The sequence below is a fragment of the Pelophylax lessonae genome (assembly GCF_965119305.1).
Source record: "Pelophylax lessonae genome assembly, chromosome: 2".
Taxonomy (NCBI): Eukaryota; Metazoa; Chordata; class Amphibia; order Anura; family Ranidae; genus Pelophylax; species Pelophylax lessonae.
Window position 1 is genome coordinate 113,936,927 of NC_138769.1, and position 23,209 is coordinate 113,960,135.

The 23,209-nt window shown below is 43.6% G+C and overlaps 1 protein-coding gene across 1 annotated transcript in view; it reads right to left on the reverse strand.

Annotated features, from left to right (window-relative positions):
* The window catches only part of AKAP10 (A-kinase anchoring protein 10), a 129,139-nt gene that overhangs the window by 67,564 nt on the left and 38,366 nt on the right, over positions 1-23,209 (reverse strand). The window contains exons 4-5 of the mRNA XM_082247302.1: positions 14,115-14,666; positions 1,923-2,021 (exon numbers count right to left, since the gene is read on the reverse strand). Coding sequence (XP_082103428.1) covers positions 1,923-2,021; positions 14,115-14,666 — 651 coding nt within the window. The remainder of the gene's footprint in view (positions 1-1,922; positions 2,022-14,114; positions 14,667-23,209) is intronic.

Below are 23,209 nucleotides of genomic sequence, written 5' to 3' on the forward strand. Positions count from 1 at the left end.
GTAAAGCAGGATGGAAGATCAGCCCTTGAGCCAAAAGATCTTCTCTGAGAGGGAGGCTCCAAGGGACGTCAACGACCAGTCGTACCAGATCTGAGTACCAGGGCTTGGCAGACGTTTCAGAGGAGGAAAAAACGTATCAGACGATACTGGCCCAAATGGACCACCAGAGGGTCTGTGGCGTCGGCCAGGGGATCTCGAGACCCTGCTACAAACCTCTGTACCTTCCTGCTGAGACGAGAGGCCAACAAGTCCACTTCCGGAGTTCCCCACCGGAGACAGAGTTGATGAAACACCTCCGGATGAAGAGACCATTCTCCGTGGTCCAACGCTTGCCGACTGAGGAAGTCCACCTGCCAATTTTCTACCCCTGAAATATGCACAGCAGAGGGCTGGTACAAAGCGTTCAGCCCACTGTAGAATGCCGGCAACTTCCAGGGCCGCTAGGACACTTTTTGTAACCCCTTGGTGATTGACATATGCCACAGCCATGGCATTGTCCGAATAAATCCTGACCAGGTGCCCCTGCAGACAATTAGTCCAATGGGTCAGGCAATACATGATTTTTTTTTAACATTATTCACAAGAAGTCACTTCTATTTATGAACTGTGTGGAACATTTATGAGATTACCATACATCTCATGCACTATATATGAACTTGGAACTTTGCACTTATGAAATAATTTATTTACAGTGTGCAATTTACTGAATTGGTATTATGTTTTGTTTATGTATGCTATAGGAATTGATCTTAATTTGCTTGCACTGATTTTGCACCAACATCTATGCACTTTACTTTAAGCACTATTTATTTATTTTGAAGCATATTGTATACATTAAATATTCATGCACTTTATTATTGAGCAAGCGGTAGCTTTTTGTAACGCTCCTGCGTTTTATGTATGATGTGGATTTTCAGCTGCAAAAATATTCCACTTCAGTAGTCATGTAGAGAAACGCTGAGACACCAATCCCAACTCCCAATGACTCATCATGTGTGGATGATCTCAATTCAGCAAGTAAATACACACACTCAGTAAGATGTTTCCTAGAGTGACTTATGTATATAGTAACACAGTGATGATAGGCTGAAGAGACAGATTGGGTAGAGATGGTAGATGACAGACACTTGAAAGGAAATGTTTTTGAAAGTAAGATAGTAGCAGATGGGATGCAGATAGGTTTAGCAATCATGTATGGTAGCAGATGACAGAGTAGCAGGTGGACATACAAGAGAGATCAACCCAGTGCAAGAACAGGTGGTAGTAGTCTCAAGAGCTAGCAATCTTAGATAATGCAGATGTAGTAATAGTCCTTAGTATGCAGAGCTAGATAGTGTAAGCTTTAGTATAAGGGTTATAGAGGTTTCCCCTGTGGGGTACTTATCACTAATAGCAATGTAGCAGAGGAGAGGTTCGGCAAGAGCGGATGATCCGGTAGCGGGATACAGGGATCAGCGCAGCGTGGTTCCGACAGCGAGGTATGCTTGCAAGCATGAGAGCTTCAAGACAGGTTAGCATCAAGGCACAAAGCAGTTTGAACGAACACATGTGAGTGAGAGCCGGCGATCTAAATAGCCATCCAGTCCGGCGCTCAGTGATGACAGCATCAGTCTTAAAGGTGTATGCGCACCTTACCAAAAGAGAATGGTGGGGCGCATACACTTATGAAAGAGTAATTAGGGTACCCAAAGGTACCAGAACATTACACTTTTCCTATGAAGGTTACTTCACACTCATCCCACTTGCACCTTACTATAGCAGCTGCTTCCCATTTTATTAGTATAAGCTAGATCCATTGGCGCAGGGGATATACTACTAGTATATCACAGTCTATATAGATAGCTGGAAACACACACACAATATACAGTACATATTTTAAAGTAATCCCTTGATCACAGAATTAGCAGTATTCAATGACATACCTACAATATCACTCCTGATCTCCTCACTGATCGGTATGGGTTTAGCAGCATCCGGAGAAATGTATTTGGTGAACGTATTTACAGCATCTCGCTCTATACCTAACAAGAAAAAAAGAAAAGCTTTATATCCAACATAAACGTTTAAAACTAGCGAGTCAGCATATTATAAAATCAAAAGGGACCTAGCTACTAGAAAAAGACATTGATGACGAAATGAAATTGTCTTAAAGTATTAATTCACCAGATTTTTCCAATACCACACATAATTACAGCCCTAGACGGTCTGAAATTCTACATAGAGCAGGTAGCAACATCTTCACTGGGAAAAAAAAAACACTTCTCCAGGATCCCATGGCATGGTATTCGGTCACATGATCTCTGCAGCAGGAGACCAATAGAATTGAAAGTTTCTGATCCTTCGCTTTTTAATAGAGATTATATGGCCGGCTGCAGTTCAGGAGCCCCAGTGAAGGCAAGTATTTCAGGACTTTTGTTATAGGTGGTGGGAATAGGCAAGTTTTTATTTAAAAAATATATATTTTTTAGTATACAAAGGAAACTTGCCATGAAAAGAAAATGAGGACTGTACCTGCTAACTTTTTGGACTATGCTAGTTGCCTAGTTGTTGGTGACCCTTTTGTTTCAATACATTTGAACTGCTAACTTGGAACAGGACAGGTATGCATGTAAGGTCTTCTGACTTTACCAATTCGCATCCTTGTTCCAGGTCAGTGACTCAAAGTAATGAAGCCAGCAGGTCAGGGTAACAATAAGCCAACTAGCCACCCCAAAGGAAGAAACCACATTTTACCAACATCCCTGGGGCTAGACATTAGAGGAACCTGCCCTCACAAACAAGGGTGACTTTTTTTCCACCTTCCCCTAATGTAAAAATGTAGAGACTATAAAATCTAGCATTGTTAAACATTACACTGGGAAGATCTCCACTAAAAATGCACACAAGGCAATAGCTGCACATCAAAGACAAAACTTAAGGTTACTCTAAATAAGAGCAAGGGAAGAAGTAGTTATAAAAATACCAATTTCAATTTAAGTTTAAAAAGTTATCCAAATGTCTAAATGATAAAGTAGAACACATACAGATGCATACCCATATATAATAAAGTAGATCTTTAGGCAAAACTTTTTCTTTTCATATTGGATAGCGTAAGGGATGGTTATAACCCGTCAGATTTTTTTTTTTCACCATCTGTGTATCATTGTGGTGATTTCCCTTCACTTTCTGTTCTATACTCAAACAGAAGTGAGAAGAAATCCCTGAAAATTAATTTAATTAATTAGCCACTTAAGGACCAGGTGGTTTTTCCCCCTTAATAACCAGGCCATTTTTTTGCAATACTGCATTGCTTTACTTTAACTGACAATTGCCTGGTTGTGTAACGCTGTATCCAAATAAAATTTATGTCCTTTTTTCCCACAAATGGAGCTTTCTTGTGGTGGTAGTTGGATCACCTCTGCGGTTTTTATTTTTTGTGCTAAGAGCAAACAAAAAAAAAAACAATATTTTTTACTTTCTGCTATAAAACATATCCAATAAAAAAATAAAAATAAAAAAATCTAATTTTTTTTCATCAATTTAGGCCAATATGTATTCTGCCACATATTTTTGGTAAAAAAAAATCCCAATAAGTGTATATTGATTGGTTTGCGCAAAAGTTATCATGTCTACAAACTAGGGGAAAGATTTGTAATTTATTTTTTTTACTAGTAACGGCGGCAATCAACGATTTCTAGCAGGACTGCGACATTGCGACAGACAGATTGGACAACTGACACTTGAGGGGACCAGTGACTGTACTACAGTAATTAGTGCTAAAAAATACGATTTTTGTAAGATCTTACTGTAAAATCTTTCTCGGTTGTCCATTGAAAGACGCAGCCTCATTGCCATGAGCTGTGTGTGTTATGCTGCCACCTGCAGGAGTAGTCTAGGCAGTACGTTAGTACAAAGTTTTAGCATATACACGCCTATGGGGATGTCCCTCCAGACATAACCCTCACAGACACAACCCAGCACAATAGTTTGGTTGCAAGCAGTGAAGACAAAAAAACATCCCTATTTCAGAGGGGCGGCTGCAGCATCTGTCAATGGACATCAGAGAAAGATTTTACGGTAAGATCCTAAAAAAGAATCTAATTTTCTCTATCGTCCATTGACAGATGCAGCCTCATCTTCATGAGCTGTGTGGAACGCCCCAAAGCAGTATAGGCATGAGGGGTGGAAAAAACACAACCAGAACGGAACGTAAACACCAAAGGCTAAACCTAGCCAAATGTGTAACATGACGCTCAACCAAAACAACATGAGCTCACCCAGGTAAAAGCCCCCTAAGAGAATAAGAAAAAAACAGTCTCTTATGAAATAGCAGCCTGCAAACTCTTGCGGCCAAAAGAAGCATCCGAAGAAGCCAACAAATTCACCTTGTAAAATTTGGTAAAGGTGTGTACAGACGACCAAGTCACTGCCTTACAAACTTGTACAACCGAGGCCCGATGGCGAAAAGCCCAAGAAGAGCCCAAGAAGCACTCAGCGCTCCAGTAGAATGAGCCTTCAAAGGCAAAGGAGGAACCTGACCCTTGAGTGAATAAGCCTGAACAACCGTCTTCCTGATCCATCTCGAAATGGTCGCAGCGGACGCAGCCAAACCTTTGCGAGGACCGTCCATAAGAACAAAGAGAGAGTCCGAGTTTCTAAAGCACTTAGTAACCGTCCGATAAACCCTAATCGCCCGAACCACATTCAGAGAGTGCAAGACAATCTCCTTGGAATGTTGAGGCTTAGGACATAAGGAAGGCAACACAATGTCTTCATTAAGATGAAAATCCGACACCACCTTAGGGAGAAAAGACGGCTTTGGCCGAAGGACCACTTTATCCCTGTGGACCACCAAATAAGGCGGACAGAACAGCGCCGCCAACTCAAGAGACTCGGCGAGCAGAAGTAATAGCCACTAGGAAGGCAACCTTCTGTGACAAGGAAAGCAGAGAAATCTCCCTAATATTCTCAAAGGGAGGCTTTCGAAGAACAGACAAAACCAGATTGAGATCCCACGGTGGTAACGAGGGATCTCCTCGGAGGAGCCAGATGATGCACCCCCTGGATGAAAGTGCGAATCAAGCTATTAGTAGCCAATGGTTGTTGGAATTAAATAGCCAAGGCCGACACCTGGCCCTTGATAGTACCCAACACCAAGCACTGCTCAACCCCTTTTTGTGTAAAGGGCAAAACCCTAGCTATAGAAAACAAGCGAGGGTGCAGCTGCAGCGATTCACACCATGAAATGTACGATTTCCACGTACGATGATAGATCTTCCTGGAGGTCGACTTCCTGGCCTTCAAAAGAGTGGAATCACCGAGTGAGAGAGACCTCTATCCTTTAACACCTTGCTTTCAACAGCCAAGCCGTTAAAGCCAGCGACCATAAAGCAGGATGGAAGATTGGTCCTTGGGAAAGTAGATCTTCCCGCAGAAGAAGACGCCATGGAGGATCAACGACCATTTTTACCAGTTCTGCATACCAAGACTGACGAGGCCAGTCTGGTGCCACCAGAACGACAGGAATGCCTTCCATCGCCACCCGGTGAAGTTATCTTGGCAAGAGTACGAGCAGAGGAAAGGCATAAATCAGCCGATACTGGCTCCAAGGAGCCACCAGAGCGTCTGTGGCGCCGGCCCGAGGATCTCGAGACCTGGCCACAAACCGCGGAACTTTTCTTTTGAGGCGGGACGCAAACAGATCCTTGTTCGAGTTCCCCCACCGGACACACAGAAGATGAAACACCTCCAGATGAAGGGACCATTCCCCTTGATCCAACACCTGACGACTCAGGTAATCCGCCTGCCAATTCTCCACATCCGGAATGTGGACTGCGGAAAGAGCCGGAACACTAGCTTCCGCCCAAATCAGAATCTAAGCCCCATCCTTGGCCACCAGAGCACTCCTGGTGCCCCCTTGATTGATGTAAGTCACAGCCATGGCATTGTTCGGCTTTCAAACCGGATAGCTGCGTAGCCGACTCGTCCAGTGAAGCAGGCAAAGCTTTATTGCTCTCAGCTACAGAATATTGATCGCAAGAAAGACTCCTTTGATGCCCAAATCCCCTGGGCACAGAGCTTCCCCAACCTGACAGGCTGGCGTCCGTGGTGACCACCGTCCAAAACACCGGCAGGAAGAACTTGCCCTGGCACAGGACAGGAGACTGGAGCAACCAAGAAAGAGCAACCTTTGTAAGATGGCTCAAGCAAATCTTCTGGTCCAACGACCAAGAATCTCTGTTCCATTTTGCCAGAATCTCCTTTTGCAAGGATCTCGAGTTAGACTGAGCAAAACGGGACTGCTTCAAAGGTCGAAACCATCAGACCCAGGGCCCGCATGCAAGCCCGCAAGGAGGACCAATTGGTCTCCATCAGCAACCTGACTGCTTTTTGCAGCTACTGAAGTTTGTCCAGGGGGAGAAAGACCCTCGGCCAGAGGAGAGTCAGCCCCAGATAAGTGACCCGTATTGAAGGGGTCAGAGCAGATTTCTTGAAATTGATCGTCCACCCGAATTCCTGAATGGTCTGAATCGTGATAGAGACGTTGCCCAGCAGATCTGAGTGGGAGTCTGCTCGCAACAGGAGATCGTCCAGATATCCCACAATGGAGATATCTCTCTGACGTAACAAGGCCAGCACTGGGACCAGGACCTTGGTAAATACTCTGGGAGCCGAGGCGAGACCAAAGGGTAACGTCACAAATTGAAAGTGCTCCTCTGCCACCGCAAAGTGGAGGAATCGCAGGTGTCCCTCAAAAATGAGGACGTGAAGATACACATCTTTGAGATTGATGGAGGCCAGAAAATCCCCGATTCAATGATGCCACCACTGACCAGAATTGGGCTCACCTTCCCCTCTTTTCTGGGCACCGTGAACAGGTTTGAATGAAAACCTTGAGAGCGTTCCTGCTGAGGAACCGGCACAATCACTCCTTGAGACAGGAGATCTTGCACAGCCTCCCACAGAGCCTTCAAAAGCTCTGGAGACAAGTGAAGATTTGACTGAAAAAACCTGTCCCCTGGCCGGGACAAGAATTTGATCTTTTACCCGGAACAAATCAGTTTACAAACCCAATCATCCTGAATGAAGGAAGTCCAGGATTCCTGAAAGAAGCGCAGGCGCCCCCCCCCCCCACTTCTGAGCCGGGTGAGGGCACCCCTTAATGCTGAAGAGGATTTGTCAGCAGTACCAGACTGACCCGGCTTGGGCTTGCCCCAATGCTTTTTAGCCCCTCCAGAAGCTCTGAACAGCTTACCTTTTTCTTGCGCACTGGAGGCACGAAAAAAAAATGCTTGAGAGCAGAAAAGGAAGGACCCCGCTTAGTACAGGGAGTCTTCGCGAATTGAGAAAGAAGAATACTCTTCCCGTCAGTCAAGCCCTTGACCTCGCCAAAAAAATGCTCTCCCAGAAAGGAACTTCTTAGAAGTTTGGTTAACCAACAAGCTCTTCAGCCAAACCATGCATCTCAAGGCAATGCCCAGGCCGAAACCCAGGCCACCAGGGGAGCCGCATTCATAGAAGCATCACACAGGAACACCAGGGCCTGGATCACCTGGTCCAACAGTTCCAGCTGTTCCGGAGGAACAGTCTTGGGGTCCAAAGACTCCCGCAAACCCCTAATCCACTCCGTCACCGTCTGTGAGACTAAAAGAGACACAAACACCAGTTTCAAAATGGAACCCGCCAACACATGAAGATGGCGGGAAAGGGATTCCATCTGCCTGTCCACCGGGCCCGTACGGTTGGAGACATTTAAAGCGTTTGGCACAACTTACACATGCTTAACGCGCCGCCATTGGTCATTCACGATATCCTGAAAAGTGTCGGGAGAAGGGAAAACCTTGCCAGCTTTCTGGGAGCCAAAAGCCACCCGCGTCCCTTCTGGCGTGGGCTCATCAGCCAATTTTAAAGTGTCCCGTACTGAAATAACCATGGCTTCCATTAAAGCGCGTTCCCACGCTGCAGCTGAAGGCAACAGGTCCTCTTCCCCATCTGACTGTGAGGACAGCGACCCCTCAGGTAGGGGAGCGTCCGGGCAATCTCTTCAGCCTCTCAGAGGACACCTCCATAGAAGGAGAAGGCAGCAGCAGTTTGCGGCTATCAACCTTTTTCATGACTAAATCAACTTTAGTCGCCAGGCTTTCCAGAGCTGCTGAAATCACGGCCAGCGACTGATCTGGACTGTCCGGGAGTCGCACAGATTGGGTCTGAGGTGATATCACAGTTTGGGACTCCATATTGCAATTTGCAAAAACCGGAGTACTGTCGCTTTAAGAGTGCCGATCGCGGCACCCACCACCGAACACAGCGATCTGCAGGGAACCCCTTAAACTAAACTGACAGTAGAATGTGCAAGGATACGTCCGTAGGAACCCCAAGTACTGTACTACCACAGACAAACCATCCTCCTGATCGTTCCAGCAGCATGGAGAGAAAGACAGAAGGGACCTCGGCCAGCAGCAAAAAACAGATAGACAAGAAGTGATAAATTGGGGAGGTAATATGGCGCTGCCAGGTGTGATGTCACAATCAATGAGAGGTAATAAATAAGATATGGTATGTGATATAAAGAATAAATATAGTAAACCAATGTCTAAAAACCATGTGTAGTACAATATATACAAAACTCAATAAATAAATATTAATAAATACATAAATATACATTAATATAGTGGATAAGTGCAAATAGGTGAAAGTGACCATATAAATATGAATAGATTATAGTATAAAGGATGTGACCATATAAATTATACTGTAAAAGGTGTGACCATATAAATATGTAGGTGAATATAATAAAATGTGAATAAATAGACGTGAAAGCACTAGCCCCTTGGCTAGGTATAGCAATTGAAATTACTAATAAATTATATATTAATGTGACATCAGGGGAGGAATATCCTGGTGAAAGGTGAATAGTGAAAAAATTATAAATATATATAGAGCTATATAGTAAATATACACATGTGATATATAGAATTCATAAAAATTGATAAAAAGTTCATGAGAAAAATATTAAATGTGAAGCAACATCCTTTTAAAATTTGTGAAAGTCCATATTCAAGTGAATAAATTCCGGAGGGAAAAAAAAGGGTGAATCCCAAGGTGGTCTGAAAAAAACGCAGGTGCTGGGATCACTTTCACCTATTTGCATTTGCACTTATCCACTATATGTATATTTATTTATTAATATTTATTATTGAGTTTTTTATATATTGTACTACACATGGTTTTTAGACATTGGTTTACTATATTTATTCTTTATATCACATACCATATCTTATTTATTACCTCTCATTGATTGTGACATCACACCTGGCAGCGCCATATTACCTTCACAATTTACCATATTTTAGAATATAGCTTCACACTATATTTTGAGGTAGGCAGCAGCCATTTTTATTTAATTTTTTCATTAGCGCGGAATTTCTAACCTTATATAGGAGGGGAACCCTTGGAGGAATCAAAAATGGAGAAGGATCTGGGAGTCTTGGTTGATGATAGATTAGGCAACAGCATGCAATATCAAGCGGCAGCTGCCAAAGCCAGCAGATTATTAGCATGCATAAAGAAAGGGATGTATTCCAGAGATAAGACTATAATCCTTCACTTTATAAAACTCTGGTCCGACCGCATCTGGAGTATTCTGTCCAGTTCTGGTCGCCAGTCCTCAGGAGGGATGTGTTGGAGCTGGAGAGAGTCCAGAGAAGGGCAACTAAACTGATTAGGGGATTGGAGGACCTTAATTATGAAGAGCGTCTGCAATCGCTTAATTTATTCTCCCTGGAGAAGAGACGCCTGAGGGGGGACATGATAGCAATTTATAAATATCTCAATGGGGATCTCAGCCTAGAAAAAAAGCTGTTCAGTCAAAGGGATTGCATGAGGACAAGAGGGCATACAAAGCGATTAAAGGAGAAGCGTTTTAACCTCAGGCAACGTGGGGGGTTCTTTACTGTTAGGGCTACAAGATTGGGCTACAAGATTGTGGAATTCTCTTCCACAAGAGGTGGTTTCTGCGGGAAGTATGGTGGCTTTCAAAAGACTCTTAGACGTACATCTCAAGGATCAGAACATTCAGGGCTATGCGAGATGATTACAGCCACACACACCTACAGAGGTTGAACTGGATGGACTATTGGTCTTTATTCAACCTCACCTACTATGTAACTATGTAATATACACACAAGAAGTGATGTTGCCTGAGGAAAGGTCACGCTGCTCAGCATAGCACAAGAGCTACACAAAAATGGTTGCCCATACAGATAAACAGGAAGCTCAGGGAAAATGGACTGCCATTCTGTCTCTATGGGAAGTGATCGCTGATATCACGATTGCTGGTGGCCGGCAGATATCGCGTGCGCCGGACACGCTGATCGGCTCCCCCTCTGGCCAAATTGGCGCGCGTGCCCCCACTGTCAATTACACAAACTTTTCATGTAATAGAGCCGACCTGCACCGTAAAACTATGGTGGCTGGTCAGCAAAAGATTATGGGAATTCCTTGGGGACCCACAAAACGAGGGTCTTCATTGGAAGATTTTCCCTCTATTACCTTTCTGAAAACCGCCCAAAATTGTGTTTTTTTTTTTTACTTTTGCTTTCAAAAAGAAGGGTAAACAGGAAAGATAGAGGGGGTGAATCCCCCTAACAGGGGCACAGACAGCAATATAAACTGACAGGTAGTCTATTCCCCTTCTACTCCATCCAAACCTACAAGTTTTTCCTGTAATTATACTTTAAGAACTGTTTTATCTTGCATGATTAGTCCTTCTCGGGTCTCCTGTCTGCGCTCCTGGCTCCACCTCTTCAGCGAGTTTCCCCATAGAAATACGTTATCGGGACACTCTTGCAGGCTTGCTTCCGAGCTGCCCTGTCTGGATCTTAATACAGACAGGGTGGCTCCGCCCTACCCCTGGCTCCATTGTTTCAGAATTTGATTGACAGCAGCAGGATCCAATGGCAGTGAGGGAGCCGCTGTTCTCGTGCACAGCACTGGATCAAGATTGGGCTTTGGTACAGTGGATATAAAAAGTCTGGTGAAATGTCAGGTTTCTGTGATGTAAAAAGATTGGACAAAGATAAATTACAGAACTTTTCCCACCTTTCCGCCATTGGCTGCCGCTGCTCTCAAAGTCAGCTAGTCAATAAGGAGAGAGAGGGGGCAGGGCCGGCGCGGGATCCGTGCCTGAATAGACACAGGGATCTGCGACTCGATTCAGGTGCCCACACAGCAAGCTGCTTGCTGAGGAGGCACTGAACAGGAAGGAGGGGCAGGAACACAGAGGAGAGGCCTGAGAAGAAGAGGATCTGGGCTGCTCTGTGCAAATCCACTGCCTCAGAGCAGGTAAGTATAACATGTTTGTTATTTTTATAGGGAAAAAAAAAAAACAAGACTTTACAATCAAATTAGGCATTTATTGTATTACATATTTTTTTCATTGTGTGCTCAAACTAAATTGCAAAGATTTGCGAGTGGTTAACAATATGGAAGTCCTAAAATGTGAATAGCAGCAGAATTAATATTTAGAGGTAGGGCTCGCTCACTCTGGCCATATGTTTAAGTGTGCAGTTTTCGGGTGTGGGCAGCTGTCAGTTTTGTCGTGCAGAGAGAGGAATATTTTTTTAAACTTTATTTGAAGTGCATAAACAGTATATCGCAAAGCAATGCGGTGTCATCCCATGTGATGGCAAAAATGCAGCATTCATCAAACCAGAAGACTACCGATTTTTTTCTTTGTGCCTTTGGCATTTATGCATTGCCGAAAAGCGCCAGTAACTGCACACACAATAGTGTGAACGAGCCCTTACTAATGTCAGACACTGTTAGGGCCTATATTGACATGCTTTGTGCTCGTGTGAATACCATCAGTTTGAGACACATCTGGGATCAATCAGAATTCACTGGTAGGTGCTTTCGACCTGCAATTGATCTCCTTTTGCATTTTTCCTGATGCAACTGGCTTTTGAAATACCAGCTTGTATGATAAAATTAAACCTGCTTGAAGCAAACAAAATTTCAGCAACACTGTCCCTAGGTCTCGCCATATATGTTACTAACTCACTGTAAAAGCTCTGAACAATCAATTTTAGTTCTACCAAAATAATATGAGGAACTACCTAATCTATCCAATCAATGTACATTCAGCCAGGCAGACCCTTGCACTACATACTTGTGGTAGATGTATGAGAGATTGTAATATCAGATTATAATACATGTGGCAAACATAACAGTGACTTCTAGCTCAGCTGTAATGATAATACAACCATTGGCTTCAGCATCAAATCTTTGAAAGGACATGGGGACTAAAGCCCAGTACACACGAGCTGATAGAAACCGGCCGAAAATTCAGCCCGTGTTTATTGCAGTCGGTCAGACAGAAGCTAAATAATAGTGTGTATGAGGTTTAAGGTTCCAATCATATTTGGCGTTTTGGGATGTCAGCAAAATCACATAGGATGTCCGGCATAGCACAAATGTGAATCCAGCCTCAATCTCAAGGTTCCCAGTAATCTTCACCATGTTGACTAATAGCCACTGCTTCAAAATTAATATTCACTTACAAGATGCTCTGTGTTTTGTGATTTCTGGGGAGCTCTGCAATAACTGAACGCACCTAAAGACATACATTATATTTCTGAACTGACACTTTATTAACTTCATATATTAGGTAGAGATGCCATTTATGGAGATTTAAAGCAGAACTAAACCCATCAGATTTAACGTTTTCTCAAACAAAATGATAGTCAAAGCAAGTCATGAATGATAAATGTCACAGCTGCTTCTACTTTCAACTGAACTGTCAAACTATCAAATAGCTAATGATGGCAACTGCAGATTAATAAGAGGCTAAGATTATGGCTTCCTTGGCTGTAAAGGATAGGAGGGTTAAGTTCCGCTTTACAGCAGATATAAATCTATTTAAGAAAAATTGTTAAGCTTAATACAATAATTAATTCTTCCCTGTTGTTATCTCTGGAATCCCCACTTAGCCCTCCATTCCTCTCAGCTCAGCTATGCACACTGAAGAACTGGAGGAGCATGCATCTCTCTGGCCTTGGGAGTAGTCAGAGCTGAGAAGCCTTCTAAGAGTAAAGGACCATTGACACAAAGCATAACTCGGAACTCGCATTCCTGCCCACGTTTTTTTCCTTTATTTGAATCGGCTGTCCAATGTGTGACAAAGAAACTCCTGTGCCTTTTCAGGAGATAAGCTGCACGCTTTTTTTTTTTTCTTCAGTGCATTTTGTTGCATGACAAAACACGTGTCTGCTAGCCGTGTTTAGGGTGCTAGCAAGAGCCACACGCATTCTGCATGAATCCCGGGAATACATACAGAAACATATGTTTCTATGCATGTCCACTGAACATGTAGGAATGATTGGGGTCTATGGCTAAGACAAGGCTACCTGTAAAGAGCATCATGGTCTTCAATCCTACCAAAATCCACACCAGAGATGGAAAAGAAGACTTACGAATTGATCTGCTAAAAGAGGAAATACTGTTGACTTTGCAAAGTGAATGTTCACTGAGCTTAGTAAACAATGTGAAGCGGTGTTCACTTCAATCAATCAATAATATGCAAAAAAACAAATCCTGTTTTCCCAACTTCCCCTGAGCACGGTTGGGTATTTAAAAAAAAATAAATAAATAAACTTGGCAGCAACTTTTTTTTTTTTTTTTTTTCCTAAGCTTAAACATTAAATCTGCAAAGTCAACATTCCCTAAGCCTTTGGTAAATCAGCCCCAAAGACTACCGAAGTAAAGCAGGCCCATACATGGACTGAAATTCAACCAGTTCAACAGGGACCAGCTGAGATTCAATCCATCTATGGGCAGGCTGGTTGTACCAAAGAGGATTCGTTTGACTTGGGTTCAACGAGCAAGTCGGATTTTTTACATGTGATTTTTGCTAGCAGCTTAGTCTCTAGCAGTTATAATTGTGTTCTGCCAGCTGATAATTCCGTCCCCCCAGCAGTACACAATAGCGCTGTGGGAGGCATTGCATTATCAATCGAATCATCAAATCATCTATGGGCTGCTTTAGTCTTGGCACAAACACTTCAGAAAACTCTGTTGGTGTAATGTTTGGATTTCCCTAGAGAAACCATTTACAAATCTGTAAATAGATAACTTACTCTTCATCAGTTTCTGTGACAGGTCTTTCAGCCCTTCATCGGTTGCGCTGTCTCTGTTTGATGCATTAAGCATGGAAGACTGCTCATGCGAGGGTAATGTTTGATCTGTGCAGAGTTCAAGCTGGATGGCCGGCACTTGTCCAATCTTCTGTTTTGCCTGCAAGTGATTTGAAGTGCTGTTCTGCTTTGCAGGAGAATTCAGTCCTTTTAACCTAGATGTGTGCTGTGGAACTTTAGAGGAATCTTGAGCTTTCAGATTAGCTGATGCTAGTGATGAAGCTGCAGACAAGTCTGGCCGTTTTGGAGCCGGAGATACTGGTTCTGCCAGGGAGCTGTGCTTGACTGTGTTTAAACTGTATGCTCTTATTCGGGACCAGGTTGTGGAATTAAAACTCTTGGCCTCCAGCCAGAACTTTACTAAATGTTCCATTCTGCGGAGTTCCATAAATTGGATAAAATAAGGGAGAGCCACATTGTCTTGCAGCACCTGTGCCAGAGTCTTTGAAAGGCTAGACTTTGCATCCTGGGATTCATAATTCAGACACGATCGACCTACAAAAAAAAAAAAAGAAAAAAAAAATGTAAGATTTTAAAGTGGTTCAAAAGGCAGAAGTTTTTTTTAAATGTGTGTACCCAGCGCTGTAACCATAACATGCTTAAAATCTATCATTATACATTTGTGCAGAAACAATGTTTTTTAATCAATTCATAATATTTGTAAAAAATTAAAAGAAAGTGCAATCAGTGAAAAAAATGTGCATGAATAATAAATAAGTCCTTTAAAGTGCTGGTTATCCTATTCTTCCAGTGCCAGTATGTTCCAATATAGAACATGATTAATATGGTTAGCACCTCCTACTACACCCATCACTACTTCCTCCTTTACCTATTACACCCATACACTCCTTCCTGTTTACGCGATTATTTTCCTCCCATCTGCAGTCACTTCCTCCCCACACCGCGTGACTACATGGTATGGATTTTGTGTCACTATTAGATTTCTATGGCTCTACCTTCCTATCTTTTTCCCACTTACTTTGTATGTAAACTGCTGCAGAGCGGCATCACACATTTCCCCATGCATCTCCAAACCATCCTTTGGTTGTTTTTGTTTGGGTTGTAACTTTTTCTCTGTTCATGTTTTGTACTTGTTGCTTTATCTTTTCCAATTTCTGTGCATTATATCTAGGGATGCACCGAAATGAAAATTTTGGGCCGAAACCGAAACCGGAAATGCAGGATGCCCTTGGCCGAAAACCGAAACCGAAACCGAAAATGACTTTTTCCCCCAAATAATTTTAAATTGGATAGAATAGGGGCATACACCAAAAACAGGCAGCGACGTTCACCTATCGCTGCCACCCTGTCACAGTATATGTACTGTGATGGGTTGGCAAGTGGTTAATTTAATTACCAATGGTATTAGTATTATGCAGCATGAGGGGGTTAATGTATTGTCACTGCTGGTCACTGATGCATTAGTGACCGACCAGTGGCAGTTAATTAACCCCCTTGTGCTGCATTAGTGCAACCAGTATCAGTGTTAATTAACACTGGTTGCACTGATACTGGTTGCACTAAGGCACCACAAGGGGGTTAATTAACTGCCACTGGTCGGTCACTAATGCATCAGTGACCAGCAGTGACAATACATTAACCCCCTCATGCTGAATAATACTAATACCAATGGTAAGCTCGCCTCAGTGGAAGTGAATGGGTGTTATGTCAGGTAATGGAAGTGGATGGGTGTTATGTCAGATAATGGAGTCCGGATGGATGATAGAGAAGTACACTGAGCGGATTGGCTCCCTGATCGATGACAGAGCTCTTTCTATGTCCAGCACATGTCTCTCTATGTCCAGCACATGAAGAGTGTATCTTGCTCCGCTCCGCTCGCTCGGAGCGTCCCCCCCCCCCTGCACGAGCCTCTCCTGCTGCCGAGAGATAAGACAAGAAAAAAAAAGTAAACAATTCTCGAGCGTCTCATGCAAAGGAGGCTTCTCCGTGATGAGATCACAGGAGGGGGATTTCCGCCTGGATGAATCTGATTGGCAAAGACTTAATAATCCACCAATGAAGTGAGGGAGGGGCGGGTCTACTCGACCACAATGGTTTTCGGAGGAAGAAACTTCATGTACATCTGCCGCTGACAGGGAAGTAAAGTGAAGCGCACAGTTACAGCTATTAGCGGCCGCTCGCCCGGTCTGTTAGTTGATTAATGCACAGATCGCAGTTTCGGCATTTTTAACCCATTATCGGCCGAAATGGGATAGGCCCATTTTCGGCCGAAAATTTCGGTGGCCGAAATTTCGGTGCATCCCTAATTATATCTTTTCAGGCAACACCGATATATCGAGGGCCAATATGCACTTTCCCCGATATATCGAAATCGGCCCCTAAGGTGACCAATATTGCCGACATTTAGGGAAAGTGCATGTACCGGAGAGATGCCTGCAGCTAGAGGCATCACCCCGGTACCGGTGTCCATAGCCGATGGCTGGCTGACTTGTAATGACAACCAATGCAGCTAAGAAGCCGATCAGCTGTCATTACAAGGAGCGGGAGGGGATAACGCCGCCCCCCCCCCCGTCGCCTTACGCGGCTCGCCTGTGTCTCCCGTCCCACCAGGAGACCCGGGCCTCCGACCTCCACCGCCGCCGAAGAGAAGACCCAATCAAAGCCGCATTCGGCTCTGATCGGGTCTCCATTTAAAAGACCCAGAAGTGATGTCATGAAATTACTTCCGGGTACTCTGCGCCGAATTAAAAAAAACTGACAGCATTTAAAACAGCCAAACTTGGCATTTTGAATGCTTTTCAGTGCAGAGGAGGGGATTGGGGGTCTTTTAAACCCCCAGATCCCTCCACAAGGAGAACCTTTAGAAAAAATAAAAAATAATACTTTTTACATGTCTGAAAATATCGGCCGATACCAATATCTGATGACCAAAATATCGGTATCGGCATTAAAAAAAAACGATATCAGTCGATCACTATATCCTTTCTCAATGAATCGATTTAAAATCATATCTGCTTGGGATTCAGTCATTTTGTTTTGCACAGTTAATTTTAATAAGCTTGCTTTTAGGTATGGCTTTGAACCACCTAGGGCGGTGGCCACTTCCTACCGGAATGTAGCCATTCCGGCCAGTTTTTTTGATAAAGGTTTTTGTACCTAATTTTTTCTCCCAATGGAATATTTCCAAATATAGGTATTGTAGCTTAACTTTGTCATAGTTGGCAGTAAAAAATATGTTATACTTATTTTAAGTAATTTCCTCCAAAAAATTCCTTAAATTATTCTCAGACCCCGCCCAAACTATAAAAAGATCATCAACATATCTGTAATATGCGTTTAGTTCTGGTCTATTTTTTTCCATGTATTTCTTAATTTTCCCCCCTGCTCATAAAAATATTGGCTACTGTTCGGGAATAGTTTGCCCCCATTGCCGCGCCCCTTTTCTGGGCAAAAAACAGTTTGTCATGGCAAAATAAATTTCCTCCCATGGCCTATTTAGGTGTTTTGATCATAAATTACTTTTGATCCTATTCTTTAGCTTGAAGTGCATCCTGTTAGTCTATATTAGTGTATAGTGAGTTGACATCAATGCTAGCAAGTAGGCAATTTTCACTTATTGGAATAGTTTTTGTTTTGTTAAAAAGAACTCCACCGTCTTTGATGTATGATGGATAGCTTTATGCTATCGGCTGTAAAAAATGGTTCAAATACTCCCCTATCCTAGAAAATATGGAATTGATTCTACTAATCGGTCTCGTGGGTGGGTTCTTTTCATTTTTATGTATTCTGGGGACCTGATATATTATAGGAATTTTTGGGACCTCAGGTATCAAATAGCTTGCCTCTTTATTTATTATTGCTTTTGTGCTTTTTTCACTAATTTTGTTAAATTTGGCTTTCAGTTTGTTGGTAAGGTTTCCTTTTAATTTTTGTGTCTGAAACTAGTCGATTAAGTTCTTTTATGTAGTCCTCTTTGCCGAGGACCACATTCCCTCCTCCTTTATCTGCCAGCCTAATAATTATATTTTTATTTTTTCCAGTTCTATTCCTTTCCTAATGTTTCTATCCCATTTCATTGGTTTTACATCTATGACTTCTATTTCTTTTTCCATCATCATTTTGAAAACCTCTAAACGACGACTATTATTCTTTTTAGGGTTATATGTCGATTGGTTTTCAAGACCACTGTGTACATACTCTGTTTCTTCCTGGTTACTAATGTGATCTTTTTCCGCGAAAAGTTTTTTTTTTTAATATTCATTTCATTCCTTAGATACCAGAATCACCCAGCCTCTGAGGATGCTTCCTGTGTGGAGCGAAATGCATTAAGTAGGTGGATACTTTGGTTACGTCACGTCCGCACTTCGGAACGATTTTTGAATTCACAAAAGAAAGAAATCATTATTTTCCACTGGAGGATGAGGTTTGAAACACATGCGTTTAACCCATCAATAGTCGATAAGTAAGGGCACATAGGGAGGGGAGCACAAAGGCACTTGTTGGAACATACTGGCATTGGAAGAATGAGATAACCAGCACTTTAAAGGACTTCTTGTTCATGTAGATTTTGCTTGCATACTCTCTTCAATTTTTTACACATATGTAATTTGATTTAAACATTGTTTTTGCAAAAATAATGTATAGAGACACATATTAAGCACTTTATTGTTAGCCAGTGCTGGGTACACACATTAAAACACCCGAGAGGAATATACAATTTATATCCCAACAGCAGTCTTGTAAATGCTTTCCACACACTAAATAGCGTGGGAATCACAATAATTTAAAAAGGTATAACTTTTATTTTTTGTTTTTAACAAAATAGGAGTGCTTTTTTTAAAAGGTATTTCAGAACAATATATACAAATGTTCACAAGGACATGGTACAATATCTGACATATCCAACAATTGATAACAGAAAGAAAACACAATTGCAATGAAAACACAATGATCATACCAAAGGTATAGATAGCATAAAGATTTCAAAAACCCATTATTATGTACCCAGAAGTGAGATTGAGGTGCAGTGAAAAGGGAAAAGGGAGGGGAGGGAAGAGGGGTGATCAAGGGGAAACGGGGGAGGGGGGGGGGAGGGAGAAAAAGACACAAGAGCAAAAAAATAGCCAGCCTGTCACTCTGTCCAGTGCACCCCATCCGAACAGCAGTAGGAAAACACAGACTGCCACCTTAACTAGAGGTCCAGGAGGACCAAACCTTGTCATACTTCCAAGGACAACCCCTATTCATACATGTGATCTTATACATACGTGGGGCCGCAATGCCCCACCCACCATTGCTGCCCAGGAGAACTGGGAACAGTCTTCCTGGGCAGCAATGGTGAATGGGGCATTGCGGCCCTACTTATGTAAAAGATCACATATATGTGATCGTATACATAAATAATTAAATTTTACTTGAATTAACCCAACCTTTTCCAGGGAAGGAATGTCTAGAGACCATAATTCCCACAATCGGTCAACCTTGGAAGAGTCAGCACCCAGAAGCGTCCCATATAAAGGGGCTTTTCCAGATCTCCCGGAGACAATAGCTTCTGAATGGGATCAGCCTGAAGGGGTGGCAACCAGGGTAACATTTGGCAGCATTATGCAGTTTAAAATATTGAAACTGCATCCAGGCAGGCAGGCAGGCAGGTGAAACTTGAGAGAGTTGAGAGAATGATAGGAGGACGCTCGAGGACATAATATCTACTAGAGTCTTGATTCTATATCATGACTAGACCCTAAGGGTCCGGAATAGTAGAAAATTGCAGTTGGAAGGGATTACCCCAAAAAGGCTGAGCCACCAATCATTGATTCGGGTGCAAAAAACAACACTGAGCAGCCATGCATACCCTCCACATAGCACACGCCGGACACGGAAAATCCTTGTATGCTTTACCCCCTTTAAACTACAGTTAAGCAAGTCAGCCAAGGATCCCAGAAAGGCCGCCTCCAAGCATGTTGTCGCATTAGATCTGGATCCTACAAACCACCAATAGACAGACTAACGCCGCTGCCCAAAAATACACCTAGAAACTAGGAAGGGCCAACCCTTCCCCCTCTGATTAGTAGGAAGCCAATGGGTGGATTTCGCCAAATGAGGGAGCGCACCATTCCAAATGAACGATCCCACACACTTGTCAATGTCATGAAAAAACAAGTTTGAGACCCAGTTTGGGCAGTTCCAGAAAATATAATAAAATTTAGGTAGAATCATCATTTTAATGAGAGTAATTCTTCCCAGGAGATTCAGAAGATGTCTGGCCCAGGAGGAGCACTGCATCTTCAAAGCTGAGAACAGGGGAAGAAGGTTCTTGTCAAAATATTTGTACAATAGATTAGTTCCTGAACCCCCAGTTATCTGAAATCATCCACCCAAGCGCAGAAGAGAGGGACATGCTGACCTAACTGCACCTTCATCAATAGGGAAAATAAGGGACTTGGACCAAATGATCCTAATTCCTGAAAAGGCACCAAAGGTGTCAAAGACCTGCAGGGCAGCCAGGAGTGATTGGTCCGCATCACTAAAGGTATAGCAAGTTTTTTTACTTTAATGCATTCTATGCATTAGGGTAAAAAACCTTCTGGATGCAGCTCCACCCAGCCCACCCATTTATTTACCTGAGCCCCATCTCGATCCAGCGATGTGCATGAGAGCAACAGCTCTCCCTGATCTCTGTCTCCTCACTGTCTCACACAGCAGTGGGAGCCATTGGCTCCTACTGCTGTTCATCACAAAAAGTGAACCAATATGAGAGTAGGGCATGAGGCTGAGCCACACCATGCTCTGTGTGTGAATGGAAAATTCACTGAAGCCAGCCTGCTCGTGTGCCCCCATAGGAAGAGACTTGCTATTGTGGGCACTCAGCAGGGGGGAGGGGCCAGGACAATGGACGGGGACCCAAAAAATGGATTTTTGTAAAATCTTACCGTAAAATCCTTTTCTCTTAGCTCATCGACAGACGTAGTCCTCGGTGATACACCACCTTCGGGTTATGTTACCTCCGCAGGAGCAGGACTAGACAGGAAATTAAAAAGCTCTGGCCACACCCTAGGGGCAGTCCCAGAGGGTATATCCTCTCTCTCTCTGCCTCAGCAAATCAGTTATGTGAAAAAGCAGTGCTTAGAGAATTTAACCCAACCCAACTCCAAAACAGAGGGGCGGGGACTACGTCTGTCGATGAGCTAAGAGAAAAGGATTTTACGGTAAGATTTTACAAAAATCCATTTTTCTCTAGCGCTCATCGACAGACGTAGTCCTCGGTGATACACCACCTTCGGGACGTCCCAGAGCAGTATCACAACTGAGGGGTGGGAAAATGGAAATCAAATCCCAATCTAGAAGGCCCAACCGGTGCCAACTAGAAGTTTACAATGCTCATCCTTAATGATGAGACTCAACAAAAAAATTTTCAAACAGAAAAAAACCCTCGAGGTAGACCACCGGTCTCCTCAAATTGCGGCCTGCAAAACCTTGCGGCCAAATGAGGCATCCGCCGATGCCGTCACATCAATTTTATAGAATTTTGTAAAGGTATGTACAGACGACCAGGTGGCCGCCTTACATACCTGGACCACTGACGCCTGATGGCGAAAGGCCCAGGAAGTACTGAGCGCTCGAGTGGAGTGCGCCCTAACAGGGAACGGAGGACTCTGACCCTTAATAGAATAAGCCTGTACCACCGTCTGTCTAATCCATTTGGCAATGGTTGCGGCAGATGCAGGCAAACCCTTTCTGGGGCCATCCGTGATCACAAAAAGTGAATCCGTCTTACGGGATGATTCCGTAGCTTTCAGGTATACCCCGATTGCCCGAACCACATCTAAGGAATGCAACGCATGTTCCCGATGATGCTTGGGCTGAGGACACAAGGAAGGTAGTACAATATCTTCATTCAGATGAAAATCTGAAACCACCTTAGGAAGAAAAGATGGCTTAGGATGAAGTACTACCTTATCCCTATGAATCACTAGGTATGGTGACTGGCATGATAATGCAGCCAGTTCTGACACCCTGCGAGCAGAAGTGATAGCCACATAGAAGGCCACCTTCTGGGATAAAGTAAGCAAGGGAATCTCCCTGATGTTTTCAAAAGGAGGTTTCTGTAGAACCGACAAAACCAAATTAAGATCCCAGGGCGGTAAGGGCGCGCGGACTGGAGGAGCCAGGTGCCGCACCCCCTGGATGAAATTCCGCACCAAGGATTTGGTAGCTAACGGCTTCTGAAAGAAGATTGCTAATGCTGAAACTTGACCCTTGATGGTGCTCAAGGCTAGCTTCTGCTCAACCCCTTGTTGCAAAAAGGCCAATATTCGAGACACCGAATAGGTACGTGGAGGAAATCCTAAAGATTCGCACCACGCAATATAAGTCTTCCATGTGTGATAATAGACTTTGCTGGAAGTCGCTTTCCTTGCTTTAATAAGGGTAGGAATGACAGAAGTAGACAAACCTCTGTCCTTCAGTACTTGGGTCTCAATGGCCAGGCCATTAAAACCAGCGACTGTAAAGCACGAAGGTAACTTGGTCCTAGAGACCACAGACACTCCCCGAGACGAAGTTCCCACGGAACGTCTGCGACTAGCATGTCCAAGTCGGCCAGGCCGGCTTGAGGAGGCCAGCCTAGAATTTCTAGGACCACTGGCGCTGATTGGATCTGAACCAGGCGTCCCTAGAGCTATCTGGCCCCGACCATCCGAGAAAGTCTGGTCGTTTTCTGTTCCCACACATTTATCAGATACCTGATAGTTATCAGGAAGGGTGATCTTTTCTGGTTGAACCTCAGGGACCGAAGTCACCCGACTAGAGGCTACTTGGCCTATCTGGTCAACCAGATCCGATTCCTGTGAGGTATCGGGACTAATCTTAGGAAAGGGTAAAGGAAAAGATCTATTCAGGGAACGGTAACTACCGCTTCCTGTGGTACTTAAATGTTGGAAGGGAAGAATCGCACCGGTAGTAGTGGTTGATGCTCGATCTGATGTCCTGAATACCGGTGAAAACGTCCCCCCACCCTGAAACCGGGTGGGGGCGCACCTTCAGGCTGTGTACTCCTTTGCTTCGGGTTTGGCTGGGTT